The sequence below is a fragment of the Mus pahari genome, chromosome 12 (genome assembly GCF_900095145.1).
Source record: "Mus pahari chromosome 12, PAHARI_EIJ_v1.1, whole genome shotgun sequence".
NCBI classification, from domain to species: domain Eukaryota; kingdom Metazoa; phylum Chordata; class Mammalia; order Rodentia; family Muridae; genus Mus; species Mus pahari.
Genome location: NC_034601.1, coordinates 38,531,298 through 38,553,162, shown reverse-complemented (window position 1 = coordinate 38,553,162; position 21,865 = coordinate 38,531,298). Strand labels below are relative to the sequence as shown.

The 21,865-nt window shown below is 42.8% G+C and overlaps 1 protein-coding gene across 3 annotated transcripts in view; it reads right to left on the bottom strand.

Moving 5' to 3' along the window:
• Positions 1-21,372, bottom strand: part of Drd3 (dopamine receptor D3) — a 57,201-nt gene extending 35,829 nt beyond the window's left edge. For 2 of the 3 annotated variants that reach the window (XM_021209799.1, XM_021209800.1), the window contains exons 1-2: positions 21,090-21,369; positions 2,782-2,894 (exon numbers count right to left, since the gene is read on the bottom strand). In XM_021209799.1, coding sequence (XP_021065458.1) covers positions 2,782-2,894; positions 21,090-21,359 — 383 coding nt within the window. In that variant the 5' untranslated portion in view covers positions 21,360-21,369. Of the gene's footprint in view, positions 1-2,781; positions 2,895-21,089 lie in introns of all 3 variants that reach the window. The other variant, XM_021209798.1, reaches the window with a different exon arrangement.
• Positions 21,373-21,865: the final 493 nt, after the last annotated feature.

Genomic DNA, 21,865 nt, shown 5'->3' with positions numbered 1-21,865 from the left:
AAGGAAACATCGAAACATTTTGAGTTGGACAACAAAACTGGAGCTATTCTTCTCAGAAGTTTTTCAGAGGATCTGAAGGGCCAGGTAGACAGCTGTGATCAGTGAGGGGTCCCCTCAACCTCAGGTAAGCAAGGGCAACAAGAAAGGAAGGATAGAGGCAAATTTGAAAAAAAAAAAAAGAAAATAGAATTAGTAAGTGTTTATTGGTTGAAAGCAGGAGGCAGAAGGGATATGAGTTTTAAAAATTAAGAATAAGAATAGACATGGTAGCAGTGAGAGATTATTAGTGAAGAGGTTTTGCTGTTTAGAATTCAGAGAGGAAAGAGGGGTCCAGCTGGATATCTGGCGAGGTTCATGATGGAACTTAGGGTAATTCATCTGAAGTCACATAAACATGAATTCAAATTCCCAGGTCACCAGGGAAACCGGCAATGTTAAGTATGCATGATTGTCTTTTCGATGGAAAAGATGTAATACCTGTTCTTTCACCCAGAAAGCTGGGAGTTGGAGGCGATTGATGGCCAGTGATCTGTGATATTTGTTGGGCCAGGCCATATCAAGCTTCCACAATTAGGACTGGATGTGGCTTAGATACTCCCATAACTAAGACCACAGGTGTCCAATAGTCTGAATGGCTTCTATGCTATTTGTATGACTGAGACTATGCCAAATCCTTCCCTAGACATGTAAGCTAGTACAGGCAGCCTATCTCCAGGACCCATCTTCCTAGGAGAAATGATGTGAACCCTGAATTGAAGTTTGATGCAATTGTGCTTCTTTGTGCACTGGGGTTGTGTTACACCAGGACACTTTTCCCCCCAAATTATATTGTATTTAAATATGCCTTTGATAAACCACTTGGCACCAGTTTGATGAAGTTTGATGTAGTCAAACAGACCTAAGTTTTCAAGGCCTTTTTCCCTGCCCGCTGTGACTCCTGCTGGGACATGTCTCAGTTCAGGTTGTCTTGTTGTAAACTTAAAACTCAGGTGGGGAAGAAAGCGTGAGTAGAAGAGAACAAGAAGAAGGATGAGGGACAAAGGGACCCAGAACAAGGACAGTGAGTTCCAGAATTCTATAAAGTGATGTGCCCTGTGGGTGGCACACATCCAGAATACAGCCAAGATGGCAGAAATCCCCTCCAGCAGCCAAAATTTAGATAATGTACCTTCTTTTCCTTTAAAAAAGGATTTATTTTAGTGCGAGTGTATGTGTGTGTGTGTGTGTGTGTGTGTGTGTGTGTGTGTGTCTGAGAAGGCCAGAAGGAGGCACCAGATTCCTTGAAACCAGAGTTGCAGACTGTATGAACTGCCCAGTGTGGGTGCTGGGAACTGCACTCCTATCTCCTGAAAGGGCAGGAAGCACTCTTAACTAATGCTCTGTCTTACTGGTCCCTACTTGCTTTTTAAAACTCCATAAGGGGCATGTATAGATCACATGCTTTCTAAACTGCTTCTCTATTCATTCCCTCTGCTCTACCCGCAATAGAGAGATATAGCTATGCTTGCCTTTTTTTTTTTTTTTTTTTTTTTTTTCCTTTTTGGCTTTTTCGAGACAGGTTTTCTCTGTATAACTCCGGCTGTCCTGGAACTCACTTTGTAGACCAGGCTGGCCTTGAACTCAGAAATCTACCTGCCTCTGCCTCCTGAGTGCTGGGATTAGAGGCATGTGCCACCACGCCCAGCTTTGCTTGCCATTCCCCTTTCTCTCTTCCTTCCTCTTGCCAAAATCAACCAACCAAACAACCAACCAACGAACCAACCAACCAACCAACCAACCAACCAGACTGAGGCAAGCTAGAAAACCATAGTGAAATCAAACAGAAAAAAACACAACTGCTCAGTAGCTAGAAGTTGGCTCAGGACAACAGAGGAGCCTGCAATCAGTGAAGAACAAGATCATTCAGGACTGTCTGGGACTGCCATGGTCGACTGAAATGACATAGCCTTGCTTCGTTCTGATGGTATCTTCGTATCATTAACTCAAATCTCTATCTCCCATCATGCATCTGGTGCCACAACATATCCCAAAGCCCTACTACTTAAGGACAGAAAAGGGAAGCAGACAATTGGGACAAATCTATTTCCCAACTTTGACTTAATAATAATGCTAACCTCTTTTAGAGTTTCCCACAAGATGCTATCACAGACCCCAGGCAGCACGATTCTCTCGAGAAGTCCATACTCTTTTACCCTTATTATTGTGTATTAATTATACAATGTAATGGGTGTGGCACTCTTTGGTTGTGTACTTAATGCCCTGAAATAAAACTTCTTCCCTATTCCTTCCTTTGTTTCTTAATTCATTCTCAGAAGGTAAGAAGACCCTGGACACATTGGGTAGAATCTCAACCTGTTCTGGGACTCCCTAAGACACCCCCCCCCCCCCCCCCCGCAACTTTCATCAGCACTCAGACCAACTATAGGAACCAACCCATCAACCTACTTTGTTGTCTTTTTCCATTCTGTCTCCCTCGCCTTCCACTTAGGAATCACAAAAGCCCTGGAGGATAATGGGAAAGCAAACCCAGGTCCTGAAGGGTGGGGGTGCTTTGGCTGGAAGAGAGAAAGTCTAAGAAGCCTCGTAGAACAGTTATTTCCTGTCACTTTTCCCCCTCACAAACAAACCATATTTTAAAAGAAAAAAAAAAAAAGAAAGAAAGAAAAAAATGTGCCAAAGGCAACTTCCCTTGGAAGTGACCCCGATGGCTCAAGGGAGTATCTTCTGCGCCCCTTTAGGGCCACCTGTCTCCTAAGCCTGGAAGGGGATTCCCAGCCCTACCTGTCTATGCTGATGGCACAGAGGTTCAGGATGCTGGCTGTACACATCATGACATCCAGGGTGACAAAAACATCACAGCAAATGCGGCTGAAATTCCAAACTCCACCTGTCACCTGGGCAGTAGAGACAAGAAGGAGGTTAGTGTTTTCTCCAAGGAAGGAATAATAACCCAATCAAGTCCCTTGCCTCCCCTGAGCTGCTCATCAGGGATGCCAGCACACCTTCCTGGCTCCCTGTGGTGGGTGCTGTCGGTACCAGAGGGCTGGCAGGCACAGAGGGTAGGTCAGGCTGTCTGGGATTGATAGCTAGGGAGGGGACAGAAGAGTAGAGTGTTAGTGCAGGGAGAGAGCGTCAAGATTAATTAGTGCAGGGATCCTCAGAGTAGTTCACAGTGGGACACTCATTTAGAACATACATTTCTGAATACCCCATAGACCTAGTGACTCAGAGTCCCTGGATCTGAGCTCATGACCATGCATCTTAAAATAAACAACCCCCCTCCAGCTGTACCAAGGTTTGGCAATCAAACTTGAGGTCTAATCTCAGGGGTGCTCCTTGTAGTTACGTGCTATGTGCATAGATATATCTTAGCCCATAGACGCACAGCTGCTAGGAAAAAGAGTTTGGGTAGCTGCCCAATGTGTGCTGTGTGCCAAGACTGCATCTCTGAAGCCCTCTGCCCATGAGAGAGCTCACCGTGTGCTGAGGAAAGAAACGAAGAACGCATGTTACAGAAAACATGACTCCAGAACAAGCATCTCTGTGACTTCAGGTTGTCAAGCTTGGAGACATCGTAAAACAACATCTGTGGGAACAGCAGGACTAATTGATGTGACTGCCCTTGAACCACCAACCCTTCGTCCCAACTTAAGTGGGAGAAGGCTGGGCTCAGAGGGTTAGAGGAAAGCAGGTATGGCTCTCAGCTACATGAGGCTAGCTATCACCTGCTTGGTTGTACACATGGGATCAACCCCCATAGCTTCCCGCGAGTAACACAAAAAGCATCAGGGATCAATCAAGGTGACTCCATTTATATGGAAGCTAATTCCTGTTTAGTTTTGCACATTTACATAACCTAGTTAAATAAGCAAGATGTATCAGGGACAGTGCTGTGTTTTGAATGTCCATACACTGCCACTTACAGGCTCTGAGGCTTGTGGGCTGCCATTCTGGTGGGATGGTGGCTCCCAGTGAGTGGCTGTGGAGGTTTAGTGTACAGTTTTATACATGCATATACACATGCACACCTGAAGAGGATACCAGATTTCGTTGTAGATGGCTGCAAGCTACCATGTGATTGCTGGGAATTGAACTCACGACCTCTGGAAGAGTACACGGTGCTCTTAACCTCCAAGCCATCTCTCCAGCCCTTGTAGATGTGTTTTTGATGTCTCTTCTGAGCATCTATCTTGATGGCTATCTAAGGAAGGGCAGGGGAACCAATGGGCCCAGCTGATGTTGGCCAGTGTGAGCAAAGGAGCAGTTGCCCTCTGTCTGGTCCTCATCGGAGATTCTTCTGATCCTCCCCATGTCATAACAGCATAGTAAGACCCAAAGGAGTCCACCCCTCTTCTCAAACAAACTTCTCCTGGAGTTTATTTCTCTTCCAGCCTCCCATTTGATGTTCTTATTTGGTCATCTTCGGGCTATTTTGAGAAGCGGCTGACCAAAGATACTTTGTTTAAAAGCAACCAGGAAAAGTTAAAACAAGTGAAGTAATCATGTTTGTTCCCTTGGTTCTGGAGTTACTTTCTTTCAGTTAGACCATTTGGGTCTGTATAAATAAAGGCCTAACATAACATTTATAGGAATGCCGAGCACAAAAATCTGCTTAGAAAGGGAGTTTATGGTTTCTGCTCTACAGAGTCATCACACAGTGGTTCCAGAGACAGGAGAGTGAAGGGTACCTTTGATTACACGAGACAATTGCACAGTACGGAGGCTTCTCCCCCAAACTGAATTCTGTGTTCCTAATTTTATTCAACATATGCCTACCATGCAACTGAGTAGTGGAAAACAGACTTTTTCCTTTCCTTTCCTTTCCTTTCCTTTCCTTTCCTTTCCTTTCCTTTCCTTTCCTTTCCTTTCCTTTCCTTTCCTTTCCTTTTCCTTTTATATAAATGAGTTAGTGTGTGTGTGTGTGTGTGTGTGTGTGTGTGTGTGTGTGTGTGTGTGTGTGCAGTCAACCTGACTGCTTTCTGGTTGTTCATTCATTCATCCATTCATTCATATATTCACCAAACAAGCACTTATAGTAAAGCTGTAACAGTCCACAGAAGGAGGTTGTAGTTTGTTTGTTATGACATTTTACAAACTACAACACAGGGTATAACTTGAGGACATTTGATAACTGGAGAAAGAAGGCATTATTATTATTATTATTATTATTATCATTATCATTATGAATTATTACTAACGTGTGTGTTCATGTTATTATGTACATGATGTATATGAGCACACATGCTATGGCATGGGTGTAGAACTCAGAAGAAAACTTTGTGGAGTCAGTTCTCCCCTTTCCTTTTTGTGAAGGTTCCAGGGATTGAACTCAGGTTGCCACGGCGATGCAGCAAACACCTTTACCTGATGAGCCATCTCACCAAGCCTGTACAAGGCATTCTTGAGCACACTAACTAGAGATCAGTATGAGTGCCTGGTACGGTTAATACAAACTAGCATTTATTTAAAAATTTTTCCTACTTTAGTATCTACTCCCATGACCCATTCCATGAATGTCTACCACTTTGAAATGCCAGACTTTGGAGGCTGGATTTGTTCCTTTAGTATTGTTGTTTTGTTTTGTTGTCTTTGTTGTTGTTTCTCACTATATGCACTATTACAGCTTTTTGAGGCGTGTGTAATTTGATGGGAGATTAAATGACTGTTATTTAACCAGCTCAATAATAGCAGAGACATTTACTTGTTCTCTGCTGCTCTGGGGCTCCTAGAGCAGGGGATAGGCTTGCAAATACCTCGGTCAAGATTGAGTGGTCTCTGACATACTAAAAGCCATTTATTGAATGCTTGCTAAATGCCTGGTGTCCTGCAAAGCACTTTGCAGACATGGCTTCTTAGTGCTGATTATAATCCCCTGGGAAAAGACCATAAAGCCTTAGGTATCTGAAGAAGCCTTGTTTATCTTAAAGATCCCACAAGCTCCTTGGTCTCTACTCTGTTTTGACCTTGCTGGAGTAGAAGGTTGTGGTCATGAGGCATGGGATGTCACAGATGGAGGGTTATCCAGGCTTAGTGCCTGTAGAAGAAAATGCTCATTTACTTCACTAAAAAAAAAAAAAAAAATATATTATGTGCCTGAGTGTTTGCCTACTTTTATGTGTGTGCACTACATGTATAATGCCTGTGGAGGCCAGAAGAGGGCATCGGATCCCATGGAACTGTAGCTATAGGTGGCTATGAGCCTCCATATGGGTGCTGGGAACTGAACCTGGGACCTTCGGAAGAGCAGGGAGTGCTTTTACCTGCTGACCCACCTCTTTCTGGACACACGTACCCTACCTTTAACTTCTAACCTTTCTTTATGCCCTAAAGTTCTCTAGACTATTAGATAAATGTCTTGGAACGTATTGTTAAATTTAGCTGACCTCCAACATCCACCAACCCTAGAGTTAAAGATGCTATAACTTACGTGATTTTCCTTCTCCTGGCTCACCTAGATAGAGTCCCAACCAAAGCTTTTTTTCCTAATGTATCTGTTTTGGCTTTCTTCTCTTGCGTTAAAAGTTCATTCTTCTCTTCCACAGCACAAATTAAATCCAAGTTCTGAGATCAGGGTCACTCATTTTTGCCTCAGAATAAAGGATTTTTAATATTTTCTTTAAAGCCAAGTCATTATTTTTGCATTGATGGGACTATTAATGACTTTCTTATACAGGAAGCAAGCTTAGAGAGATCAAGCCTGCTGTTGAAGCTGACATGCTTGGTAGAGACAGGCAGGGCATTGAGTGCCCTTACAGAAAGCCCCCACAGGGAGAAGCAGCCTGTGGGAAGGGATGGAGTAGGTGGGTACCAGGGAAGAGGGAAATCAGGTGAGACTTAGGTCTTGGAAAGGGCATCTTTCTGACTGCCTCCCTCCCAGGATCACAAGACAGCGATGGGAAAGACACGGGGCTGTGGGACAGGATGCCGTGGCCTCTTGTTGAATGGCCTCTTTAGCTGTCCTTCTGTCTGTTTCCCTTTTCCAGGATCTGCCATCAGAAATCACATTCTCTCCTTGATCTTAGCCAAGTGATAAGTGTCGCGCCCGTCGCTCCTGCCTGCAGGATAGAAGGACTTCGACACGCAGAGATTCTTCCACAACTTCTTTATTCTCTTGCTTGCCGAAGCGAAAGGACCCCGAGCCCGAAACCCTCTGGTTTATATAGCCCTAAGGGGAACGTGTCTGCCTGTGATTGGTGCTTACTTCCGAACCTCATTAGCATCTCTGTGCTGGCTTGTCGCGGAGCCTGGCGCATGCGCCTAGCAAGCTGTTTTTTCTCTCCCTTCCCCCTTTCGGGTCGGGCGCCATTTTGCTACGGCAGAATGCGGCGGCTTGCCACAGATAAGAAAACAACCTGATTAGCTGATTGAAGAGATTCCCGTTAAGATCTTAGCACTTAACTTTCCTGGGGGCTTATGCCTTAAAGTGAGCCTGTAAGCCAGGAGATGGAGGTGAACACCTTTAATCTCAGCATTCAGGAGGCAGAGGCAGGTGGATCTCTGAAGTCTGAGACTAGCTTGATCTACTGACTGAGTTCTGTGACATTCAGGACTACACAGAGGAACCCTGACTCAAAAACAAAAACAAAACAAAACAACCAAAATAACTCTGTAAGTGCGTTCTCTCTCTCTCTCTCTCTCTCTCTCTCTCTCTCTCTCCTCATACACAGTATCTATCTATCTATCTATCTATCTATCTATCTATCTATCCATCTATATCAATATCTATATCTAAATCTATCTATATATCTCATATGTGAATGCCTATACTACAATCTCCCACATCATGTAAATAAGTAACAGAGAAAGATGAAGATCAGAAGTGCTAAAAGCGTGGTAAGTAACCAGCTTACCTCATTTGGGAACAAGCCACTGAGAAGGCTATGATGGCCAGTGTGTGGATAGATGGAGACCTGGAGGGGTTCTTTGCTTAAGAACATACAACTAACACAAAGAGCTAAACTTTCAACCTCCTTCCTGCCAACTGTGACTACTCCTGTCCTCAAAGTCTCCTACCTTGGGAAGCACTTCCAAGAAGTGCCCAGTTCCATTGCACCCTACCACCATTAGAAGAAAGAGGTCTGGTATTTGTCCCTCTGTTTACCCAGAAAGTTACTGTTTCATTGACTGCTCGCATGCTTGCTACACAAGGCTTGGATGGGCACAGTGGTTTGACTATGTTTAGCCCCCATAAACTCAAGTGTCTGAATGCTTGGCCCCTGGGGAGGGGTCTGGCCTTGGAGTAGGTGTGGTCTTGTTGGAGGAAGTGTGTCCCTGCAGGACTAGGCTTTGAGATCTCCTAGTGCTAAAGCTCTGCCCAGTGTGGAATCAGAGCCTCCTGGCTGCCTGCAGAAGACAGGTTCTTTCTGCTGCCTGTGGATCAAGATGGAGAACTCTCAGCCCCTCCAGCACCACGTCTGCCTGCCTGGGGGCTGCCGTGCTTCCTCCTACCATGATGATAAATGACTAAACCTCTGAACCTGTAAGCCAGCTTCAAAGAAATGTCCTTTGTAAGAGTTGCCTTGGTCACGGTGTCACTACACACAGAAATGAAACCCTAACTAAGACAGTGGGTGTGTTGAAATGAATTAAACCTGGTTCTGTTCCAGGGTCTCTGAGGCTAGTGCCCTAGAGAGCATAAGTTGGGAGAGTGATGTGTGAATAGGTGTGGAAGGATTGGGGACCTGCACAAGAGATCCTTAGAAAATAACTACGATGCACTGTGATAAGCACTGACAGAGAGATAGATACAAAGCATTGAGAGATCATAAGAGGCGAAGTAATTTTAGAAATTAAAGCAGTTTTTTTTTTTTTTTTTTTTAAATCTGATTGATTTAAGGCTCTTTAGAGACTTTTTTTTTCCACCTAAATTCTGATGAATAACTCACTTCAGAATTATAGGCAGCCAGGAGGTGTTACTCTCACTTGCTAATGAACAAAGCTAATCCCCTGTGGTGGGAGGAAGCAAGACAAGTGTCTTCAGGTCCTGAGTTGGCTATTGATTTCCAGCAGGCAGCAGTTCCCAAACTTACTGATTGTAAGCAGCAGACCCCGAATCACCTGAGGCTCTTGTTAAACAAATGACTGAAGGCCCCACTCCAAATAATAAGTCCCTCAAGTGATTCTTACAGCCTGGGAGGTTTGGAAGGATTGGTCTGGGGGCATAATATTTATCTTCAGAAATGTTTGTCCCACAAACAAGGCTCTACAAGCATAAACAGTTTTTGAGACAGGATTTCACCGTAGGTCTCAGACTGGCTCTCTTGTGTCGCCTTCCTGACTGCCAGGGTTACAGGTGCATACCATGAATTGTTCGTTTATTTTTGGTGATGCTGGGGGCACAAATCCCCAGAAACTCCTAAGCAAGTACCGTACTACTGAGCCACCTCTTCCTTTCCTTAGGCATCCCTGTTTGCTTGTTTGTTTGTTTGTTTGTTTTTTGAAACTGGGTCTCATTATTCTTTGTTTGTTTGTTTCTTGCCCAGAGTCTTGCATTTTGAAAAATCAAGTAAAATTTGTGTCTTCTCGGATATGACAGTTTCAAATTTAATTCATTATGGTACAGGGATCCAAGCCAACTCCTTTATCAGAAACGCCAATGCCTCCTCTCCAGCCAGTAGATACAATAGGAAGAGGGGTTTGTGGTCCCCCTTTGGTAAGAATTGCACCCCTCATTTGCATGGAAGTTGGAGGAACTAGATATCATCCTTTAGCTCCTCAAAAAAGATTTTGGGGACCAGTGATGGGGTGGAGTGAGATAGGAGAATGGGATGCTCCAGAGGCAAATGGAAGATTGGACACACCTTCACCTGCATTCTACATACAACAGAACAGTTTACATTTTAAAATACATTTTAAAGGTCCTGCCATCCCTAATTGCCTTGTTGTGTAAATTGTTATGGAGGATAGATAGATACTCTCTTTCCCCTACAGGTCCTGTGAGTGTATATTACAGCTTCTGGTTTAGTGAGAGGAGCCCTGAGCATGTGAATGTGGAGGCCTCTACATCTGTTTCCTGTGCCTTCTCTTGGTCTCTTAGCCTTCTGATTTCTTTGTTCTATTCTGATGCATCAGTTTTTGTTTTATACTTTTATATTTGATTATTATCCCTGTTTATTTTTTTAATGAGAGACAGAGAGGGTGTGGATCTGGATGGTAAGAAAGACGTGAGGAACTGGGAAGAGTGGAGGGAGGGGAACCGTAATCAGGATATATTATGCGAGGGGGAAAAATCTATTTTCAATAAAAGGGAAAAAGAGACATCTGGTCTTCTAAAGTAAGTTCTTCAGAGGGACAGTAAAAATATTTAAAGTATAGTTTGTATTTATAAAAAATTGCATTCATTAAATCATAAGATGAAAGTTTTGTTAAGTTTCAGGATTTTTTTTATTGACTACAGAGATTTTGATAAAAATTTTCTTCCAAAAGAGACTCTAAAAAAAAATTAAATTTTACATTTGTTGTTTTCCCCTGAGTAGTTAAGAAAAACAGAAGGCAAGAGAGCATAAAAAGGTTTTGTATGTTAATAAAAATGCATGGTTTTAAATACATTTGGGAATCAACATGTAAAATATCTAAATAGAATTGCTTCATGATATAGTCTTGGTAAACAGAGGTGATCACACCTAAGAACATTAAACGAAGTACATTTAAAAAGCCCTTTTATTTCATTATTGGGTTTCTTTTCCTGAGTACTTTAATATGTAAAATTGTTAAATATAGGATTTTGTTAAGGATGAACTATATATAAAATCTGGATGTATATACTTCTCAAAGTTTTTTCTGTTAAATTTGCTTTGCATGATGGGATTACCAAAGATGCCCGTCCTTAGGAACAGTGACACTCAATTTCTGGACAAGCTCTCTTATTACCTTGACTGTGACAGGTGAAATTCTATGTGCTCACCTCATACATACCACGCACAGAGTAACTAGCAAGTGACTAAACTGTTAAGATATGATTTATCTGCCTGGGCCTGCTTTTCCTCTTGGGGTATCCAGGCATCGTTGGACACTGGGCTGGACTGGAAGGAATGAGGCTTAGCCAGGTGGGTGGGTTCTTCAGAGACAGTTTTCAGTGAAATAGTTCTCTTTATCGGGGGAGGAACAAGGCCTATATAAACCTTGGAGACTGAGTAGGGGTTTGGGGGTGAGTTACATTGTTGGTTGGAGCTGTAGTGTTGAGAATGTTTCATTTGCATGAAGAGGAATTCCAGATACTTTCTGGACATGTTCCTGTAGGGAGAGAGGAAGTTTAACCTGTAATCTGGGCAGCAGGCAATGTGGCTGCCTCAAGGACAGTGGAGGGGACCATAAGGCTACGTGTACCGGGGACACGCAGGCCCACAGCAGGGAGGAAGCAGCCCCTACCTGCTGCTCTCTGGAGGAAATTTTTGGGTGTCTGGACATCTCCACCTCACTCTTGCCCCAGACCTGATCCCCCAGTGGCACAGCTTTCTGTGCCCCACAAGGATTTTATTAAATTCTCAGAGAAATCTCTAAGTAGAGTTTTGTTAGGAACTTTTAAAACATAAATTTAAGATATAAGAAAACTGAAAGACTAGCCCTATGTGTGAAAACACTTTTGCCTGGTTTCTGGGCCTTTCTGCATATAAAATAAACATGTATTTAGTCAATGTTGAGATGGTCTGGCGTTGCTGGTGCAGGGATACTGTTGCTGATACTCAACACCCGTTCATGCTAATAGATAATAAAGTGCATTTTATTATAAATAATCTTGTGATATTAAATAAATACCTAGTTTGATAGATATGTATACAATAAGACTAATAAGATAACGCCAGTATTGTTTCCAAAAAGCAATGTTAGATTTATAGTCTCTGTGTTCATTGCATGGTAGGACTCAATTTTTACATTATATACAACAAAAATTTTCTTATGATCACATGTAATTCTGCATCTACAGCTATAATGGTTGTTATCTCTAATGTAATACTATACAAATGAGTATCTACTAGCTGTAACATGATAGAAATACCATTAGAAATTTTATCCTATTTATGGTTTTCAGATATGTTTGCATATAAACACACATAATTTTGCGTATGATAGAAATCTCCCTGTTTTTAAAGAGCATTCAGAATAAACATTTGGGGCCAAAAACATCTTAGACTGTTTACAACCCGATTACATTGCGTTATACAATTGCTTGTGCTAGAAACAGTGTCTGTGGTGTATCTGGAATATAGATATGAATATACACACATATAACCAACATTTACAAAGAAAACCACACATGAACATTAGACATGAACTAACATTCTAAAGTACTTCACAATGAAGTGTTTGAGACATTATCAGGCTTCTTTTTGTTTGTTTGTTTGTTTGTTTGTTTGATTTTGTTTTCGAGACAGGGTTTTTCTGTGTAGCCCTGGCTGTCCTGGAACTCACTTTGTAGACCAGGCTGGCCTCGAACTCAGAAATCTGCCTGCCTCTGCCTCCCGAGTGCTGGGATTAAAGGCGTGTGCCACCATGCCCGGCCATTATCAGGCTTCTTAAACTCAAAACGTCTCATATTTGGCTGGGGATGTAACACAGTGGTGGGTTCTTAGCTAGGATGTGTGTGAGGGGGTTCATGGTTCAATCCCCAGCACCACATTTGGTTTTTCTTTTCCTCATTCCAAGCCAAATATCATAAGGAGTAAAGCCATAAGTTTTAAAGAATGCAGATGGCACACACGTGTTTTCTGATTTCTGAAATGTCACCAGCTAATAAAAAGCTAATGATTATATTAATACACAGCCATCTAGATGAATTATACGAAGTTTTTCACAGTTTTTAGAGGCTCTTCAAGAATATGTTGAGAAACCATGTGTTACTAGGTTAATAATATCAGAATGGCTCTTTACAAAAATTTCTAGTCCTTTCTACGTGAAGCAGCTGGATGCACCTAGGATATTCTACGTTTAGTACATTTTACAAAAAGGATGTTGAAAAATGGAGATTTGATGTTTTGCGGTTCCTTGTTCATTGTGTTAGATTTTTGACAGAATCCATGTTCACTTAAGTTTCACTTTGGGTTGAGATCTTTTTAGTGACTTATTTCATGGATCTGGCTGAATATGGCTGCTGTGTTTGTGAGATGCGTGTGTGCACAAGGTCATAAGTCTATCTGTAGCCGTTGATGCTATTTTCAAAAACTTGTAAGACCCCTTAAAAATTAAATATTCTAATTTGCTTCAAAACAAGAAATTCTGCATAAATATGACATGTACTTCCTTTTACATCTGTGATCCTCCTGGATCCAATTTTCTTAGAATGTAAAGCTTAAAAATGATTTATTAAGCTGATGTCATCAGAGCTGAAATTGTTAATAATGATACCATTTATGGGCCCTATGCATGTTCCTGACTAGTTACATAGTCGAGGGCGAATAGGTGGAGAGTGTGGTCAGAAAGGCTATGAGTTAATGCATGAAAGACATCAGCTGGCCAAGAGGAAGCCTGGAAACCAACCTGAAAGCCAACATGCAACAGATAAGAGAGCCTTTGAGGAAAGGCTTCTGCTATACAAATGTTAAGAAAGCCTCGATCACCTGTAAAACTCCTGGCCCTTGAGATAGTCTTTCATGAAGTGCTGCCACAGAGCTTCGAACCCCCTAGCTCTGGTCGCCTCCTCTCTGGAAAGTGGACTCTTTCTTAATAAATTTTACATTCCAAGCTGCACCACTCTGAGAGACTAAAAAATTTAAATGCAGGCCATTTAAGGAGAATACACACTATATACATACATACACACATACATATATACACACATACATACAATACATGCATACAAACGAATATACATGTTAATATAGGATATTCTTTAAACCATTAGGCCTTATTCTTTTTTGTTTTATAATTCTCTTTGAAGTTGTGGTCTGTTAATATTTCCTTACAAAATGGGAGTCAGAAATCTCACTTCTATTATTATTATTGATTTTTTTCAAGAAAAGGTTTCTCTGTGTAGCCATGGCTGGTCTTGAACTCACTGGTTGGCCTTGAACTCAGAGATCTGCCTGCCTCTGCTTACCAAGCTGGGATTAAAGATTTGTACCATTATGTCTGGCAAAAAACTTACTTCTTTCTACTGCAAAGCTAGTGTGTTGGACAGGCACCACAGGAGGCTAAACTTAAAGCTGACCTTCAGAGAAAAGGACGAGAAATGCTTTCCACTCCACGTTCTGTCCAAGGACTTGCAGACAACTCTGCTAAGCGCACAAAGAATGGATTCTTTATACTCAGGACTCAGTATTTTCAAATTTTAAGAATATTCTCTAAGCAATCTTGCTCTGAGAGGCCTGCCTTCTTGAGCTCTTGGTGGCTTCCATGTGGCCAATAAAAGGGCCTTGGATCCTAGATCCTGCCTTGGATCCTCTCTGATGTAGATTCAGATCTTGCTGGTCAGCAAATGAATCTCATCCTGGTGAGGGATGAAGGGATGTTTTCCAAAATTGTGCAGAGCTAGGAAGAAATTGTCAGGATCGGAATGGTATATGACCAGAGGCAGTGACAGCCCAGGCGGTGAGGATGCCAGCGAAGACTAGAATGATGAACAACAACTTTTCCAAAGGAACTGAAGCCAAGAGGTGATAAAGGCTATGGGGCTGATCTGACAGCAGCAGGACCTCCACAATCATTATAATTCCTTCAGGGCTGTTTCAGGGTTTTGTTTTTTGTTTTTTTTAAACATCTGTACAATTCAATAATAGATGACATAACATCTCAACTCCTTGAAGAATGAGGAATGGACAAAGGAAGAGATAGGGAAGAGGGCTGTAATAACATGGCAGCATAAAAAAAAAAAAATAGATCCTTGCACTGAGAGTGGAGGCAGCCTGCTGATACTAGAGACAAGGCAGGCACCCTAGGACTCAGTGCCCATTCTGTCAGGAAAGGACCAATTAACCTGTCTCTCTGCTAGATCTGCATGAGTCTCTCTCTCTCTCTCTCTCTCTCTCTCTCTCTCTCTCTCTCTCTCATGGATTTGTGTAAATTATAAGGCTGTCATAGACATGTTAGAAAGAAATCAGTTTCTTTCTGCAAGTAGTTTGGACAGACCAAAAATAAATCCACTTTCCTAGGCCAATCCTCGTTTTTAAATTTCTTTTGGAATGCAGGGAAACAACGCAGTGGTTTATGGGCCTCAGGTTGAGAAGGCCTGCTCTAGAGGGAGAGGTGTTTAGTTGTTTGTGGGGAAATAGCCAAAAATCAAAAGTAAAATCGCTTCTCTAATTATTCACTTCACTTCTCTTCGTCTTATTTATAATCTTTAAAAAGTGAAGAAAGAAGAAGAAGGAGGAGGAGGAGGAGGAAGAGGAGGAGGAAGACAAGGAGAAGGAGAATGAGAAGGAGAATGAGAATGAGAACGAGAACGAGAAGGAGAAGAAGAAGAAGAAGATATATGTGTGTCTGCTTTAGTATGAGCCAGTTCCTGCAGGAGTCAGAAGAGGGCATCAGATCTCTTGGAACCGGAGTTACAAGTGGTTCTGAGCCTCTCAGTGTGGATGCTGGGAACCAAACTTGGGTCCTCTGGAAGAGCAGCAGTGCTATAGACCTCTGGGTTATTTCTTCTCATCTTTTTAAAAGCAGATTTGTTGTGGGGGAAAAATAAGGCTATAAATGAGAACTTTTCACATCATTGAATATATTTTTCCCAATTGATATGGGAAATTAACAACTGCGGATGCCACAATTGTTGCTTGGGAAGATGGCAAGTCACCTGGGGTGTGTGGGGTTGACAGGGGACAGAGGTTTATTACAGTGACTACAGACTACAGATAGGCTACAGACTGGAGACCTCCTGAAAATTCCTGTTTGGCAGAGCTGAGTTCAACCTAACAGTGAATCCCATCGACAGGAAGCTGCCTCCTCAGTCAGGGTTTAGCTTGGAGGTAAAGCTCATTTCCAGTTGAGCGCAAGGCATCATGGGTGAGTAGTTTTAGGCTGTGTGCTCCCAGACCTGCTTGTCACTAGACTGTGGCCGGATTTCCTGTGTGCCCATCACATTAGAGGATGGGCATCCAAGCTCTTCCAGATCTAACACTTTCCCTTTTAGCAAATCCAGAGTTTGTGAGACTCCCCTACTCCTTTGTTTCCCAGTGGGAGGTATTAAACCACTATTATCTGTTTTTGAACTGAGGTGCAACTTTTCTTTAAAAACCTTATTTTTAATAATTGATATCTTTTCAAGATCCAAAGACTTTCCCTGTTCTACACATTCCTTTCTGCCATCACCCTCAGTTTAGGTTATTTCTTCTATGGTGTGTCTCTGCCTGAATCAACCCTGTTCTATTTTGATGTTTCATGTCCTGTGTGTTTGTGTGTGTGTGTGTGTGTGTGTGTGTGTGTGTGTGTGTGTGAGAGAGAGAGAGAGAGAGAGAGAGAGAGAGAGAGAGAGAGAGAGANGAGAGAGAGAGAGAGAGAGAGAGAGAGAGAGAGAGAGAGAGAGAGAGAGAGAGATTGAGAATGGGCTTTATTACAATTGCTTACAGGAGTGTAGGTGAGGGGTTATTTACAGAAACATGGGCCCTTTACCAATGGCTACGTCATTGCCTTCCCCCAGCAATCATTATCTATAATCCCTCAGAAGGGTGGGTCACTTTCTCTATTTCTCTGTGGTTCTTATTTTTGAATATTTTCTCCTGTCCAAACTGGGACCCAAATCCTCTGACTCCAGCACAGGCACTCCTCCAGCACCGAAGGGATTAGTTCTCAATAAACCTAACAGAAAGTGTTATAAGTGGAAAATGCACTTAATACAACCAGCCTGTCCAAAAGCATAGCTCAGCAGCACATAGCCATGGCAGTATTGATTTCCTCTTGGGGTCATGAGACTGAATGGGAGCTGTGACTGCTGATGCTTCTTAGCACACTTGGGATATTGTGCTGTGTACAGCTAGCCTGGGAGAAGATCGGAATTCAAAATTTGAGATGTGGTTTCTATTGAATGTGTATTACTTTCATATCATCGTAATGATGAAAAAAAAAATTCGGACCGTTGGTAGTGGGGACTGTTTATATTTCAAATATTCTCCTGCATTCTTTCTTCCCTTCTGAATCCTTATATAACTGCCTGGAGTATCACAAAAAGTGCTTAACCAAGTGGAACCAAGGAGGATGTGTGTGCTTGAAGAGAGAGCTCCAGCCTGCAGCGCCGGAAAGCCGGAAATTAGAAACTGAAGAGCTAATCTGAGATGGAAATCCACAGCACTACCTAGAAAAGAGTCTCCCAGAAAACGATGAGAACTGAATTAGAGAGCTAAGCTAGGGGCCCTCTGAAATTCAACTTGTAAGACTGCCCATATACTTTTTGTCCTATGACAAAGACAGAGGTAGTTCTGTGACTGGCCCCTGTGAGTTTCCTGTTACACAGTTCCTGAGGGCAGGCTCCTGTGCGTCTTAGTAAGGAAGGTGACACTTATGACAGCTGACTGTACCTCACATTGACTGTGCCTACTCAGCTGTCCCTGCATTCCACTGGGATCCATGAGAACCCTGAGCAACTGATGTATTCCTTGGAAGGGGCACAATTTTAAACTATGCTAATGCAAGTTCTGATTGGGTGATCAGTTTCAAGAAAGTCCTGTGTTATAAGCCAGTCCAGTTGAGCGCCTCTTGACACTTCCACAATTTCTCTCTTGTGTAGATGGTAGGATGCGCGTATATGAGGCTTATAGCTTATCACTTTGCCTGTGCATGAGGTCTCTATGAAAGAAGGCTGAGCAGAAAGAATGGCGGAGAAATGGAGTTGGAACCCTTATCAAAGTATGCCTTCAGCCTGCGTTGCCATAGGACTGTTAAAAGTGGGAGCCACTTCGTTGTGCTTACAATTTAAGCTGAGTTGGACTTACAACTAAAAATGTTTGAGCGGACAGACTTACAGATCATGCTTTTTAGTCAATAAGGCACCCTCTTAGGTGATGACAAATGAGACTAACTTCAGCCCAGCATGAAAAGTGTTGCTATCCCCGTTTTATCCATGTAATTTCAAGTCTTCATATGCCCTATTCAGAGTCACTATCAAGTGACCCTGCATTGGAATGACATCCATTCCAGTGAATTCCAATGGAGGTGGTGTTGGATGACAACTTATTGCCCATCTGACAGCAATTCCTCAGCCTCTGTGTTTTTCCTTGTACCACAACTAAATTTTAACTTTTTCTGTTTTGGCCTTGTCCAACTCGTGACTCAATTCTGGCCAGTTAGACTGAAATTCCTTGGGGAGACGATTCAAGTTGAGCTGTTTCAGATTTCTATTCCTTCTCCCCTTTCTCCCTTGTCCCCTTCCCTCCATCTTCCCCCATTTCTCTCTCTGTTCCCTGCCATCCACATCCACCCTATGTTTGGACACTGATAAGACGCCCGAGGCTTTATCAGCTAGTCTCTCATAGTGTAAAGAAGTAGGAGGCTTGTCCAAACAGCCAAGAAGACAGATAGAAGGCCTTGGGCCTCGAAGTTAGTCTGTCATGGTGTAAAGAAGTAGGTGGCTTGCCCAAACAGCCAAGACAGAAGGCCTTGGGCCTGAATACCATAGGGCAGCTGGGTGACATCAGCAGACACCTCCCTTCAGAATTCTGGCATGGGACAGAAATAATCTGTTTTGTTTACATTGCAGCAAGTCAGGCTTGCCTGGATTTACAGTGTGACTGTCTCTTCTAAGTCACCCATGCTGCTATGGGAAGGCCAGTCACTTTTGCTCAGAGAAGATGAATGTATCCAAGTCAGACCATGGATTTTGTGAGTCTTCTGGCTCTTAGATAGTTTCCTTCTCATGTGTGTCCTATCCTCTGAGGGCTCTCAGATCTTTAAGCTGACAGCAGCACCGTACCATATTGCTTCCTCTCAGGTACGAATAATAATTACTAGACCAGCCACTCAAACTGCATCATCTTCAGGACACATTAGGAAGTACGGTGGTTGGCTTTTCTCTTGGACACAATCAAATCTTAGTTGACTCATGGCTGCTTTAAATCTTCCCCTCTGTTCTAGCAAGATAAACCCTTGACTACTAGAGAAAAACCCAGTTGCTGAATCATATTGACTAGCCTCTAGTCACTAAAGCCTTGAGGTAGCTTGACAAGAACAAAAAGTGTCTTCCAGAGCCAACCCATTTCCTAGTAGGGTTATATCTCTGCTCCTCCATGCATTTAGATGAATATAGCTTCATCAACCATGCACTGACTTTCTGAAGACTGTCCTGCACTATGGGGTGCTGTTTTTCATTGTTGTTTTGGGGCATAGTGGATGGCTAACAGCTTGATCACATCCGTTTTCACTGGACACAACCCTGAGACACAGCTTCAGAGAGTCTGTTAAGGCCTTTGGCCAGGTTTCTGATGGTTTTCTACAAAGCTGGTAGCTCTTGTGTTCAACAGTAGATTGGGGACGCTGTTGACATTGGTCACTGTGGTGAGAAGGGGATTGCCTTGCTGTTCTAGTGCAGAAAAGTCACAATATTCATATTCTAAATAAGGACGGACAGAAAGTTTCCATTAGGGTCCAGCCAGACTTCCTGAAGCAAACACAAATAGGCAGCTCAACATCAATTTCCTGTAGGCATCAAAGGCCTAATTTGTCATAGATAAACAGAAATGCTTATTGGACTGAAATCTTCCTTACCTCTGTTTGTTTCTGGCATTCATCCTGTGGGAGATCCATAGAGTCCCTGAACTGTAGTGATGAGCAGGGGGCAGCTGCTACGGAATCATTGGGTTAAGGTATATGGAGAATCACATTTTTTTTAATGAAAATATTACATGTTTTGAACTCCATTGTCATTACCATTGACTATCAAATAGTAAATGGTTCAACCCCTTTGCAATAGGTAGCATGATTTCAGGAGAAGAGGAAGGCATTGCGACACCACGGATGACTTAGTGTAATTGGATTGACAGAAAAGTCAAGATAATTGTAAGATCCCTCACCATCAGGATTATCCTAACTGGGAAGAAGAAATGCATATTTCCCCCTCTAGAACTACCTCAGTCAGCCTGATTATTCTTCTTCCTTTCCTGTTCTTTCTATACCTATTCATTTATTTTCTCATGTACCCCCCCTTGCACTAGTAAGTCTAATTTTAGTACCCAGTCACTCTTTAATATGGGTACTAGCTTAGGCAGTCTGTGTTCAAGGCTTTTACTCTCCCATGATATGTCATACTTAATTAACTGTCACCTTCACTATTAATATTAACTGAAATATTAATTTGATGAATCTTAATTTCTCTTAATCATAGCATCATTTTGATCCTTCATTGGATATCTTTTTAGAGTGACACTCAGTGCAGAGGAGAAATATTAATAGCACATTAAGGCATTTAAAACATCTCTTTAATAATTGCATGCTTTCCTGGTAAGGAAGTGTGTTTCTTGAACAGATGTAGGCACCCTGATTTTCTTGTTAGCAAATGGATGTTTTGTCTTGATCACCTTCTGACTCGTATTTTGCACCTTTAAATGAAAATACTTTCAAATTTAAGAAACGTTCCTCCCAAGATGAGTCCTCCAGAGCCTGGTGCATTCTTGGAGTAGTGAGGGCTTTGTACTATTAATGGAAGCATGGGAAATTTAAAATTGAAGGTTTAGCCTGATCCTTTGGCAGCAGAATCTATAGAGAGCCAGCACCCAGGAGGAAAAAGCCAAGATGAAGAGTAGTTGAAACACAAGGAAGAGGAGGCAGGGGTGTCTGAACTATATACTGACCATTCTAACTTTCATCTCATTTATTAGGAAATATTTTCTCCCCCTTGTCCTGTACCTCTCTCATCCCAGATAGATTGAACCTGGATGAAGATGCTCATCCTTCATCATTATCACATGACCTTCATCATTATTACATGACCAGCATAGAGTCAAAGTATTTTTAGGAAGGGTCCCATCATTTATGCCCAGTCACCTGGATACTGGACCCACAGGCAAGGAAGCATCCCCAGGCCTCTGGTTCTCATGAGCTTCCCTCAAGTGTCATCTCTCCCACCAGGGGAAGGATGCTGGCACTTCTCCCTCCTTCCCCAGGCCTCTGAGCATTAACCACAGGGGATATTCTGAGTCTTTACCCACTCATGTACCATATACCATGAACCCACTTACCTCCAAGTACACCACCCATGGCATCACCAAAGTGGCCACCAGCAGGTCCGCCACAGCCAGGCTCACCACTAGGTAGTTGGTGGTGGTCTGTAGGGCACGCTCCCTCAGCACAGCTGCACACACCAGACCGTTGCCAAAGATGATGGCAAGGATGAGTGCACAGTAGGACAGGGCGTAGTAGGCATGCGGACGGGCCCGGTTGACACCAGTGGAGTTTTCTGCCCCACAGGTGGAGTTGATGTGGGTGCTTATCTGGCTCAGAGGTGCCATGGCATGCAGACAGAGGAATGGAGACTCCAAAATGTTTCTAGGAAAAGACAGACAACCATGTGGGCTAAATAAGACTCTTTAGAGCTGGGATAGGATATGTAGATACAGTTTTAAAATGTTTCACGTCTACAAATACTGATGGAACATCTCCTTTATAATAGCAGGCAGTGCTGTAAGAACTGGAAATACAGTTAGGAATGAAACAGATAATTCTTCCCTTGGGAAACCTCTGATGGAGGAGGTGAGGTTTAATAGTCAAGAGCAGGCCTGTTCAGTGATGATATGCATTTTGGAAAAAAGTAAATCAGAAACGGGAGTTGGGGAGGCAGTCGAGTCTACACAGACAACAAGGAAGGCTTCCTGGCTACGTTAGCAGTGAAATCAAGGCTAGCAGAGGTAGAGAACAACAGAAGGAGCAGGAGTGTGTGTGTGTGTGTGTGTGTGTGTGTGTGTGTGTGTGTGTGTGTGGTGCATCCAGGGAGGCCCAGGGTTTAGGGGGAGTGGCA